Source organism: Myotis yumanensis, unplaced genomic scaffold (assembly GCF_028538775.1).
Source record: "Myotis yumanensis isolate MYYU_CA2020_CCGP unplaced genomic scaffold, mMyoYum1.0.hap1 SCAF_4, whole genome shotgun sequence".
In the NCBI taxonomy this organism is placed as follows: domain Eukaryota; kingdom Metazoa; phylum Chordata; class Mammalia; order Chiroptera; family Vespertilionidae; genus Myotis; species Myotis yumanensis.
This window is the reverse complement of record NW_027223755.1, coordinates 76,545,270-76,558,935: the sequence shown is the minus strand read 5'-3', so window position 1 is coordinate 76,558,935 and position 13,666 is coordinate 76,545,270. Positions and strand designations below refer to the sequence as shown.

Genomic DNA, 13,666 nt, shown 5'->3' with positions numbered 1-13,666 from the left:
AGGACAACTTCAGTTTTGTCCATTTGCTTCCAGTGATGTTTCTGGCTTAATTTGCTCTAGAAGCCACTTGTTCATCATTCTGGTGGTCCATGGTATCAATAGAGCTCTCCTCCAACATCATATTTCAAATGAATTTAATCATATAATAAATCAGAGGACTTAATTTCAGCCAATTAACAACATAACCTCATAAAGGAGATGTATGTATCTCTATTAAAATCGGGTATTAATCTACTCCATTTTACAGGTGGGGTAACAAGTGAGGCTATAGGATCACCTAATATACATGGTATCATTATTTCACTCTAAGCAGAACAACCAGGAAGCACATTATTGCCATGAGAAAATGGTTGATACGTGATTTGAAATAACTTGTAGTTTGAATTTATTTGCCTTATTTCTTAGTTTATGCATCATTTGGGTACAAATTAACAGCTGAGTTCCATACTGTCATACAAAATGTGCACCTTGAAAAGTAATATGTGCAAGTTTTGATGAGAAATTGTTAAGCGTTCTCCACTCAAATTAGGGCTGACTTTCAAAACCTCTCATAGTCCTGGGGCCACCATTTCAGGAGTCACACCCCATATGAGTTAGAATCATGATGCTTATACTACGACCTTTCCTCTCTTGAGTCTGAGGAGCTCCCACATCCACATCTTCCTCAATGTTCATGGAAACTACATCTGGTGCATGTCTCCTGGCATCTAGTTTCAGGGCAGCTTCCAATTAGTAGGCAAGGAAGGGAACTTCTGCTAAGTCACCAAAGATGAGTGAGCCTACAAGATACTAGCCGAGGTGAATCCTAAAGCCACAGGAGCCTAAGCTACCTTAAGGCCCCTGGAGGAAAGACTTTAGGTCATGCCTTTCTCTAGACTGCAGCGGTCGCCAACTGGTGGTCCATGAGGTCCAAAAAGTTGGCGACCACTGGTTTAAGGAAGACCTCTGATCATTTCTTAACTTCTCCAAATACATTGCTTATACACAGGGTGTCCCCAAAATGTATACATACTTTAACAACTGATAGCTCAATTGATGTTTCTTTCTTTTCAGATTTAACCCATTGGAATTTATAATGTATAATAAGTGTGCATTATACAATATACACTTACAGGTCACCTGGTCTCACTAGGGAGAACTGACTTTAGTGGGGCCCAAGTAGATGCTGCAGCAAGGAGACAATTGTGATAACCAATTATAAGAGCAATTCCACTTCTGGGTACTTACCTGAAGAAACCCGAAACACTAAATCAAAAAACATATATAGCCACATGCTCATTGAAGCATTATTTATAATAGCCAAGAAATGAAAGCAACATAAGTGTCCATCAACAGATGAGTGAATAAAGAAATGGTGCATATATACAATGGAATATGAGTGAGCCATAAAAATGAAAGAAATAATGCCATCTGCAAAACATGAATGGACTTAGAGGATATTGTGCTGAGTGAAACAACTCAGACAGAGGAAGACAGATACCATATGGTTTCACTTCTATGTGGAATATAAAAAACAAAATAAACAAGTAGAAAAGAAACAGTCTCATAGACACAGAGCATTTTGATAGTTTCCAGATTGGAGGGGGGTAGAGGTGGGATGGGTGATAAAGGTAAAGGGAATAAGAAGTATACGTTGGTAGTTACAGAATAGTTATGAGGATATAAACTACAGCATATGTAATATAGTCAATAATACTGTAATAACTATGTATGGTGCCAGATGGGTACTAAATTTATTGAGGTGATCACTTTGTAAGCTATATAAATATCTATTCACTGGGTTATACACCTGAAACTAATATAATACTGTACATCAACTGTAATTGAAAAATAAAAATTACTTTAAATAAATAAATATATTTAGCTACTAAAAAAGATAAAATATCTAGAGCTTCCAAATTAATCAAAACATAGAAGATATTTTAAGTTGCTGTCTGTGAGAACACAGGGAAGGATATAAGTCTTAATATAAACCAATTTAGCCTCTAATTAAGAAGAGGATGGTGGCTTGTATTTGGGTGGCAGCTCCATCAACCTGATTTCTAAACTAATTCTGACAGAGATGGGCATGTTAATGACAATGAGAAAAGGTTAGATTTGGTCATATTTTGAGGTTGAACCAAGATTTTCTGATAAATTGATGTCAAGGGATATTACATGAAACAACAACATAATAACAAAAAAAAACAATAAATGATGTCGAGTAGGGTTAAATAACATGCCAGCCCAGCCTTGTCTTCACACCCATTGCAAGTGAACTGACTAGCATAGGAACATAAATGTCTACAGTGCTCTTACTGTGCCAGAAGCAATGTAAACCCGAATTCATCTGGTAAGGATGGACATCCATGGTCAGATGTTGGAAATCACACACACACACAAAAAACAACAACAACAACAAAAAACAACAACAACAAAAACAACAACAAAGTAAAACCTTCACTAGGGTTTCTTGGGAAGCCTCCTGGCAAGTGACTATGGGCAGAGAGGTTTCTGCTAATGAAGGGTGTCGCCTGTAGGACGAAATGAGATGGCCACAAAGAGCCACCCCATCCACTGTCCAGTCTAAAGACCAGACTGCTGTGAAGAAGTCTGGTGGTAGCCCCGTGCGTCACACAAGAAAGTGAAAGTACCATTTATTCCGCCATTATTATGCTGCCAGGCACAGCGCCGAGCACTGAGCGGGTATTGTGTCATTTAATCCTCACAAGAAAAGGAAGTAGGTACTCTCACCCTTATTTGAAGCATGAGGGAAGTGAGGCTCAGAAACAGCTCAGAGAGGAGAGCAGCTGAGACTGCTGCCATTCATTTCCAATCTGGGGGTTGGAGGAAGGCGGGGAGGAGGCGCTCTGCCCATCCAGAGAGTAACCAAGCACAGCCCAGATCTTAGGCTCCTTTAGAAGGCAAAATCAGCAGTTTCTGTTTGTAACCTCTATCAAAATATTTGGGCAATCCGTCAGTGAAACCGCTTTCGGGCAGTTCTGCTCAACCATTGTGAACTCAATCCTTCCCACCCATCATCAATGCCCTGCCCCCGTGCCCCGAAGCCCAATGATCTACTCTTATTCTTGCTGCTCCATCAACCTGATTTCTAAAGTAATTCTGACAGAGAGATGGGCATGTTAATGACCTGCCTCCAGGACTGGGCTCTGAGTGCCTTCTCTCCCAGACAATATCGATCAGACTATTGTGCCCAGTCAATAGACCTTTACAACAAATCTTGCTAGGGAATAAGTCAGCTTTTGTGCCTATGATTTCTGGCCTGTAACAGCCTTCAAATGGACTCCCCAGTTTGAATATCCTGCAAGCAAAGTCTTACTACTTAGTGCTTTGCGGAGTGCCTTCTTTATTTATAAAAAAAGGTTATCAGTGTTCCTAATGTGGTACCTGAAAGTGTGTGAGCTAGTCTTGCCTCCTAGGCATGTTTCCACTACTTCTGAGTACATTTAACCAGACATGCTATTGATGACAATACAACTCTAGTTTTGATTTTCTAAACCAAACTTAATTTCCACTTTTGCCTCTGTTTGGTCCTAATGTCAAAAGCCTGGGGAACAAGCATTTGAGAACTACTTGCTGGCTGCTGGCTGCTGGCTGGTTTAGTACTTTCCCAGGAGTTTTGAATGTGCCCTACAGCAGAGGAGAAATAAATTTCTCTATAGACGTTTAGAAAATCATAAATAGGAGTATATAGGTTGGGAGAACAAATGTGTTATTGTAACTCATAGAAAAGCTTTAAAGGGTTTCCAACACTAAGAAAGGTCGTGGGGATTGCATGTATGTAGCTATCGGAGTCAATCACTCATAGAAACACAGACTTGAAAGGGGTGGTACATATAATCTGGCCCAATGTTCTTAATATTACAAATGAGGAAATTACAAATTACAAATGAGGCCAACCAAAATGGTGTCCTTTGGAATTCCCCATCTCTAATGTTAGTGTGCCCTCAGCCTCTCTCAGAAATTTTATTTTAATATTTGTCTGGTGTTTTCAACCCCGGCCTCCTGCTCTCATTTCTCTCAGTGCCCCTTGTCACTTTCACCAAACCTCCTTTCCAATTTCTGGAGGCACCATACCCTTGTGGTTGAAGTTAATGGCTCTCAGTGAGATGTGAGTCTGTCTCCATTGTTTACTAGGTGTATCAACTTAGGCAAGTCATTTAATTTTTCTGCACCACCATTCACTCATCCATAAAATAGGAGCAAGAATTGTAACCATTTCATTGTCTGTTGTGAGCATTAAATGTCATCCCTATAAAGCCCTTTTACTGATGCTTGGCACATTTTAAGTGCTCAGTGAAAGAGAACAGTCATTGGCATTATCAATGTGACCCAACTTCTGCTCCCCTTAGTATCAGCAGATGATCTCTCCTCCAAGTTTACCAAGAGGATGAAGAAAGGTCACCAAATATGGACTCCCTCACCCACTAGCACCTCTGACACTAGAAACCTATGGACATCCCTGACCGACACTGTTTCCTGCTCATTCTGTTGGGAATGGGAAGTACTTCTTCCTGCCAATCAGTTCCTGGGATCTGATCCCACCTCCCAACTGTCTCCTAAGGAGCCTTGTTCCTTCAATTAAATGGTTTTCTCTCTCAACCGAATCTCCAGCTTCCCTCCCTTTTCTTTCACCTTCTGCTCAAGCCTCTAAACCTTTTCCACCGAAAAACATAAACAAAAGCAAACAAACACAAAGCTTCCCGTGAGCCATCATTGCCTTTCACTAACTTCCCTCTTTGCTCCTCCTCGTTGGCTTCTCAGCTAACTTTCTGGATGAGTAGTCTGTATCAGCTTCTTTTCCTTCCCCCTCACCCACAGCAATACACGAGGCCCTTCTTGCCCTACTGCACCCAGAAAGCCTCACACTACCTTGCCCAACTCCGCTTAGGCTTCCTCAATCCACCGCCACGACTGAGGCTGTTTTCTTCCTCACAATGAGACATTCATGCTGCTGCCTACCTTTCTCCAAACATGAGCTTTGTCCCACATTTGTTTCCTCATCCCCAGCATCCAATACAGTTCCTTGCACACAGTAATCACTCATGAATACACAAATGACCTTCTCAGAATCATAGAGAATCATACGGTTCATTTAATCTAATTAAATGGAACAAACATTTACTGTGCTCCAACCACATACCGGGCACAATGGAGCCTGAAGAGATTAATAACACACAGCCCCTGCCCTCCAGGAGTTGTTTGTCATCCAGTGAGGGAGGAATAGGAATAGAGGACTGACGATGGAACAGAGAGATTGATGAGGGAACGGGGTAACACAGAGAGAGAGAGAATAGGAAAGAGAGGAGCGAAGAGAGATGGAGGTAAGATAGATTAATGTCATATAGGCTAAGGTATACATTAGGATGCCAATAAAAGTAAAATATGTGTGTGCTTTTTAAAAAAATCATTTCATCAAATTTAAAAAGAAGCAATATGTCCGAGTCTAGTCAAATAAATCTTGATTTCACTCCGGGGGGAACAAACTCTGTACAGTTCTCTGACACACCTGGTTTTTTATACAGAGAATACACTGAGACCAGGAATTCTGACTATATATCACATATAGGAACCCTGCCCTCCACTGACAAAGTGAGCAGATTAAATTTCCAAGGGATGCCTTTGTGAACCTGTACATATGAAGGTATCTGTTAGTCCCTTAATCTCCTGAGTATATGAGGGGGGAAAATACAGAGAGATAGTTCTGGGTGACAGTTATCAATTTACGGCCATCTGGTCATTTTAGCCTCTTACTGTAAATAAAGTACTTACTCTTCTGGATGTAATGATTGATCCTGATTTTCAAGAGGAAGTTGGGTTGCTACATGAAACCAAGAAACTCTGATATGGGGCACCTCTTAGTAATTCCATGCCCACTAAGAAAGGTTAACAGAAAATATCAATAATTTATTTAAAGGTAAGACAACTGAGAATTCAGGTCCTTCAGGAATGGGGGCTGAAATCACTCCACCATGTAAGGAGCCCCAAGCAGGTAGGCTCTGGGCTGAGAAAGGTGGGCACACAATGCTGAATGGAGAAGGGAGGTGCATATACAATGACAGCCTTGTGACTAGTTACAGAACAGGGGCCTGCTGCAGTTTTTAATAGTTTCTATTTGCTTGTTATATGAATACATTCATTTGTAGATGTTATTTTCTTTTCCCTCTCTTTTCATTTTTATTTTATTTAATAAACAAGTTGTTGGACATTAACTTTAGTATCTAGACAAAATGTGTGTAGAAGTGTGCATAGAGGAGCCGAGTAACCAAAGGCATGGACTGCAATGGCTATCACTTTATTGCCTCTCAGTACTGAACTTTTCCTTCATTGCGGGCTCTACAAAAATGGATCTGGGCCCTTTAGATAGTCTTCCTTTTCCAGCTAGCTGAGTGTGAAGCATCTTCTCTAGAGGGCACGGGAGAGACATTCCAGGAGGAAAGCTGTCCGTGGCGTTCCAGTGTGCTAGCTCAACTGACTCCTGAAGCGCACGTGGCTTCTCCAGCCCCCAGGGCCTGCCCTGGAAGCACGATGGGACTGGCTTCTGCAGCATCTGACTGTGTGGCAGCTTTCACTGAGCACCGTTTCTGCAAAAGGGGCAGCTTCTGCAGCCCAGCGCTAGGTCCTGCAGCACAGGCAGCTGGTTAGCATCCAGCTCCTGCAACACACTGCAGAACCCATGAGCCAGCAACTGTCCCTGGGTACCCCTGGGGCTTTGATAGCAGACACTTCTCTATCCAAAGCTTTCCCAAGTGTCCTGGAGGGCAGATTTCCAGCAAGTTCTGCAAGAACAGTACTCCGGCAGCCTCTCTGCCATTCAGTGAGCTGTGGACGTGCCTTCTCTAACGAGGTCTGGATCACACCCCGGTGGGGCTTCCTTTGGGGCACTTTATCTCAGCCCTAAGAGTATAGGCTGCTCCTTATGTCAGTTGCCCTTGCATTGTCTTGAGTGCTATCTACTTCTTACTAGCCGATCCCTCATTACTCCAATCCCCTGTGGTAGTTCATAATACTTCTGAATAAACTCTCCCTGTTAAAGTTACTATGTGTCCCAGTAGCAATGAGCATTCCCAGCACACGGATTTTCGTTTCTAAATACCATTTTCCAATGGCTCATTCTAGGACTGAGGCAGGAAAAACACAAAATAAGCTTGGAGTATCCTGTAGTACCAGAAAGTAAGGAAGTGCTCAAAACAAATCAGCAGAAACAAACAGAATGCAAGGGGCATGTCAACAGGACACAGAGCCATCCAAAGGAATACCCAATCTCCAAAGCTGGAACAACTTGAGCAAAAAAAATAACGTACTGTTGGTGTATAAACCAAAATATCAATATAATTGTATATGAGCCCATACTGATATAAATAAGTGATTGAATGAATAGGGGAAAGACAAATCTTCCTCAAAAAGAGCTCCAAATAGCACAGGTAGACACTCACCCCTTGAAGACTAAAGCTTAATTCCTGCCCTTCACCTTAAGGGAAGGCTAGACTTAGTGACTTGCTTTTTAAAGAACAGATTAGGGAGAGCAAAAAATAGTGACTTTATGTGGAGAAACCTGACAAACACTACACATCAGCAAGTGATGAAGGGTAACCAAGTGATGATATCTCCAGTGATGTCATATGAATGTCATGAAACCCCTGATATGATGTGATGAGAAGGGCACGTCAACTCCGTGGTATTCCTTTCGAAACCTATAACCCCACCATGAGAAAAACACCAAACACTGACTGAGGGGCATTCTACAGGATACCTGGCCAGTGCTTTTCAAGGCTATCGAGGTTAGGAAAAACAATAACTGAGAAACTGTCACAGATCAGGAGTCAGGGAAGACAGGACAATGAAAAGCAGTGTGGTGCCCTGGATTTGGATCTGAAACAGAAAGAGACATCAACAGAAAAACTGATGAAATACAAATGAAGCCTGGAGTTTAACAGTGATGTACTAATATCAACTTCTCAGTTTGACAAACTAATGGTAAGACATTAACAAGGGGGAAAACTGGATGCAGGTATATGGGAACTCTACTATCTTTGCAAATTTTCTATAAATTTAAAATGGTTCCAAACTAAAAGCTTTACTGAAAAAATAATTATTGAGGTTTCTGTCTCCTGATTGGATCCTGATTGATACAAGGAACTGCTCTGATTGTCAAAGCAATCATTTTATGGTTCTAATATATATCCTCAAATATATATATAAGAATAACCAGAGAAGAGGCGACATAGAAATAAAATCTTTGAAAATTAGACTATTTTAACTCTGTTACTAGGTAGATTACTAGTGCATGCATTTTATTGCAAGAATTATCTGGCCAAGAGTAAACAGTAAATTATACAATTCCTAATTAGTGACAGTAGAGTAACTGCCACAGACGAAATCCAGGTAACAAGACCAGTGCTCCAGCTCAGAATAGCATTTTCTTATGTGCTTAGAAAAGGTGTCAGAAATGCTTTTCTCCAAACATCTTTGAAGATGTCAAATAACAATCCATGTTTACTTATGCTTTTCATCATTATAAATAAACCAAAACATGAGTTGTAGAGAATAAATAAAAGTTGAGTCAATATCACCTTCCAGGATTGAAAGAACATGTGTTCTCAGTATTCTAGGGGCTTTCTTCAAAAGGGAGTCAACTCCAAAATGAAGCAGTTTATTTTCGAGAAGGCCTAACCTGCAAAACAAAACACTATCTTCTATTCCAGGAGGCCTGAACCAGTTCTCAAGAATCTGAAACCCATGTAGGCTTTTGTTTTGTTTACACACTCTTAGTCTGATCTCTTAGCTTGACACAGGCTGCAGTCCTTGGGAGACAGAGTATAAATACAGCTGAAATTATTCCACGGCATTCTTGCCCTGGAATTAGCAACAAACCTCGCTTTCCAAATGACGAATACATCCACTCTTCTCTTGCCCACTAGTTTATAGAATAATGTTATTTTTCCTCAAAATGTGTAGGCACAACTGATTTTTAAGCTGGAAAAGTTCATGAAAGCCACATTGCATTTGAGGTAAGTCGGCCAGAAAAATGGACATGAGCCAACTCCCACATCCCAAACATTTTGCCTCAACGGCATGTGAACAGAATGCCTACTCTTCTGATCTCGAACAGAAGCACAACAAAACCCTGCAGAACAGTTATGCACTGGGACTGGAAGCCCATCAGGGGCAGAAACTCTCTCTCTTTCTCTCTCTCTCTCTCTCTCTCTCTCTCTGTTTCTTCCCCCACCTCCCCCTCACCCCTGCTGCTGCTTAAGATACAATGAAAAGGCTCTTTCATACAGAATGTTCTGTGCACAGACAGCACAAGGGGCAGCCAAGAGACCACAAAACTGAAACAAGTAGTTCTAACAAGATAAACAGTCATCTCCCCATCCCAAATGTGAGCAAGTAAAAATTCTTAAACCCGGCTTACCTAGACAGCTGGAAGTCCGTTTGGACTAGTTTCAGAAAACTGTTTTGTAGCAATGAGGACACATTTGTGCTGCCATGAGAGCCTGCTAATTTTTAAAACTATTATTTCCTTTCTCTAAATATGATGGTCCGTTCTTTACAATTTAGTTGCTCTTTGAGTCCCTCTTACATTTCTCAAGGCAAATAGTGTGGTGAAGGCCTGGGGTGGGACAGGGGGCTAGTGGAGGGTGGGATGTGGGGAAAATAGGGGACATCTGTAATACTGTCAACAATAAAAGATAAACGTAAAAAAAAGAAGTATGAAGGAACAGAAAGTATACACAATTACACACACAGCAACAAATTAGCCAGAAAACTTTTAAGTTTTAACTGTGAAATTTAGAAAAGCTACTGCACTACATGACATTCCATCACTTAATACTCATAATAAAGAATATGAGATTTTAAATGCAGCCTGCTTATAGTCCAAATAGTGTTATTTTAGAATTGTAATTTTAACATGAGACAGATGACATACTATATTCTGTTCATGATTTTTTATTTATTACCAATATTTCTCCCCAAAGTTATCTCAAGCAAGTGCTCATTATTTGCATCTCAAGAAAAATCGGTTAAGCATTGAAAATATCCATTCTACTTCTTCTGAGTTAAGACCAGAAAGTAGTCAATTTTAATCACCAAGCAAATACCATAGATAAATCAACAAGTGGAAACAGAAGTTAGACTACAATAGCTATGTCACCACGACTGCCCTACTCTGACAAATGCACTGGTAGTTACGGAAGCATCAGCATCAGATTATTGAAATCTTCTTTCCAAGTACCTTTCTTTGTACTCAGTTAACAGCTCTGGATCTAATAACTTGCAGAGATTTAAAGGAAACTCTATTAATGAGTTGGGTCGGGAATCCGCACTACACTCTGCATAGGGGTGAAACGGGAAACCCAAGGCTCGGGGGAATCTGCAGACAAGGGGCCCTTCCAGCACAAACATCCCAAGACAGACAACAGCAGGTGGACACTCACCACTGGAGCAGTTGGTGCCCCCCCAGCCAGGCTCACACTGACAGGTGTTTGGAGCAATGCAGCGACCATGGACACATTTATCTGCACAGTGGGCTGTCGGAGAGAAAAATCAATCAAATGAGGAACGTTGGCACGAGAAAAACCCCCCAACAACACAGCTGTTTCCCATCCCGGTCTCAAGTATCACTTAAAAACAACATGCACGCTTGATAATTTCCTTCAATCCATGCCTCAGCCCTCTTGCAGTCTGCGGTGGAACCAAACAATTCCCCTTCCTATTTTGATAGCTCCAAATAAATTCCTTCATTTTTGCTATTTAACTCTACTTCATGCTACATTAGGAAAGAAGTTTCAAGGGAAACTGCCTAATCCAGTTTTAAAAAAATGATCAGTGACGACCAAATATATCCTCTTTGTTTGGGGAGATGAGTATGTGGCTGTGAATGCAGAGGCAAATCACAAAGCAAGATATTAGGGCTCCAGGGCGACTGAGTAGAAAGATGTTTCCCTGTTACCTTCACCAGAAACAATAGTTACCCCCTCTGTGCATACGTTATTCACAACTGCAGCACAGGAGAAGTACATGCCCTTTTCCTACTGGAGGAGAATATTTGAAAAATGTCATCCAGGTCTTAGGAAACAGTAAATCTAAATTCCTCTTTCATCAGCAACTATCTTAGCTCTGACCCAACTCCTGTAGGTAAGGGGGATCATTGCAGACATGAGTGGATGGGTAGTCTGATGATTTCCAAAGCCAAGTTCAGTGGGATGACAGAAAGGGCTCTCAAAAATATTATTCTGTGCTGAACATTAATGAGCATTACCTTCAACCTTAGTGCCACTCACATTGATTAAATATTTTTTAAATACTCGGATATATGAGTAATAATGAGAACAATTTGGAAGAGTTTGGGGTTAAGATACTCCAAAATTCTATGTAAGGATGAGATAAGGTACCACATGCTTTAGGGATATGTTTTAATTCATGTCTTATTACAAGAACAAAACAGGTCTACTATCCAAACATAAAATACCAATAAGCAAAACAAACCGCATCTCCAGTTCCACCAACTAGTAACATTTTTGTGTAGGTGTAAACTTTCAGGAATTTTTTTCCTATATATTTTTCTCCTCAAAGAAAAGAAAAACGGAATCATAATATTTTTCAATTTGCCTTTCCACTTAATATAATGGAAAAATCTTTCCATGTCATTAAATATTTTATGTGATTTATATATTGGATGTGTGTGTGTGTGTGTGTGTGTACATATATATTATCTATATTGCTGCACCAAAAATGAAAATGATAATCATTTCTACATTTTTTATCAAAAAGACTTAGACATCGGGGAATGACATTATAGGAGAAGAGACAACAAAAGCAAAATGTGGAATGAAAATTAGGTCTGTTTGGATGCATTGTTTGGAGCAATAGCTTTGGAAAGTGACAGGGAAAGACCTTGAAAAACAAACCAAGGTGTTAAGATTTTATTCTGAGAATTATCTGGAAATATTCTAATAAAAAATATAAATTTATTACAAAAAAACCATCAGGTAGAGGACACCACAACAGAATAAAGTGACCATAAATTTCAGGAAATGGAGGCTCACTTACATCACCAGAATGCTTTTTGAGCTCCCAGGCAATTTGGTGAGGGGTGCCAGGCCAGGTGAGCTGCGGATGTTGGCCCAGAGTAGAAATTCTGACATAGAGTTGGAAGGAGATGCTTAGGAACTTCACCATATTTTTTTCAGACAATTACATATTTAATTGTAATTAAAAGTGAAATCTGCCTGAAATGTGTACTCTGCCCCTACAATGTGCTGACACCCTGCCTAGTTAAGTCAGCATGTGCCAGCCTCAGGGCTCAGTGTCTCCTGCTACGTCCATGCATGTGTTTGATACTGTAGATGTACTGTTCATTTGTAAGGTCATAGCTCTGTCCTAGTCCTTCTTTCAGATTTAGACATCCGCAAACAAGCCAGAAAACTACCATAACTGGAGTAGGAAAAGATTAATTTAATGCCACAGGAGGCTCAGGTCTAACCATACAGGACATGTCATTGCATCCAGTGTCTTGGATTGCAAATGGGCATTGTATCACGTGGTAGAATGCACACACAGGACAGTCTCATGTATTGAGAGTGCTGACACCACCGTAGACAGGTACATGTGAAAGTGCTCACTCGTCTTACGTATTGGCGACATCTCTGCTCACAACATATAGTGATCAGCTCTCAGACCCAAATTTACCAATTTCTCCTTTAAAGTACTAAAACAATTTAAAATTCTGTTTGTATGGCTGGAGAAGTTTTAAAAGTCAGATGCTATTTGCCTTTAACATGAAACAAGAGTTTTCTGATACACTGTATTTAAAAGAAAACACAAAAATTGGACATAGTAGTTGATAAAAAAAAAGTGTCACTCATATCCTTGAATTTCAAATTCTTGCATTTATTTAAAAGACTCTTGTTCTCACCAATCACTTTAATGCTAAGGAAATGTTATAAATGTTAAGGTAAACATTTATATTAATAAAACACTATTTTAGGACATACAGATGGCCAACAGATACATGAAAAGATGCTTGACATTATGAGTCAGAGAAATATAGATCAAAACCTCACAGGTATTAGAATGGCTATTATAAAAAAGACAAAAAATAACAAGTGTTGGTGAGGATGTGAAGAAAAGGAAACCCTCAGAGACAATTGGTGGGAATGTCAATTGGTGCAACACTATGGAAAGCAGTGTGGAAGCTCCTAAACAACAAAAAATATGACTACCATATGATCCACAACTCCACTTCTGGGTATTTACCTGAAGAAGACGAGAACACATTCCAAAAGAAATATGCACCACTATGTTCATTGCAGCATTACTTACAATAGTCAAGATATGGAAGCAACCTAAGTTTTCATGGATGGATCAATGAATAAAGAAAATGTGGTGTATATACAGAAGGAACTATTATTCAGCCACAAAAATGAATGAAATTTTGTCATTTGCAATAACATAGATGGATCACAAGGGCATTATACTAAGTGAAATAAGTCAGGCATTGAAAGACAAATACCTTATGATCTCTCTTATATGTGTAATCTTAAAAAAAAAAAAAATCCAAGCTCATAGATACAGGGAAGAAATTGGTCATTGCAAGACACAGGTGTTGGGGGATAGGAGAAACGGGTAAACTAATTTTTTTAGTTTAAATAAATTGAATTTA

General features: G+C 40.0%; 1 protein-coding gene across 6 annotated transcripts in view; it reads right to left on the bottom strand.

Moving 5' to 3' along the window:
• Positions 1-13,666, bottom strand: part of MEGF10 (multiple EGF like domains 10) — a 369,913-nt gene that overhangs the window by 72,759 nt on the left and 283,488 nt on the right. For all 6 annotated transcript variants that reach the window (XM_070412562.1, XM_070412566.1, XM_070412568.1 and 3 more), the window contains one exon: positions 10,440-10,532. In XM_070412562.1, coding sequence (XP_070268663.1) covers positions 10,440-10,532 — 93 coding nt within the window. The remainder of the gene's footprint in view (positions 1-10,439; positions 10,533-13,666) is intronic.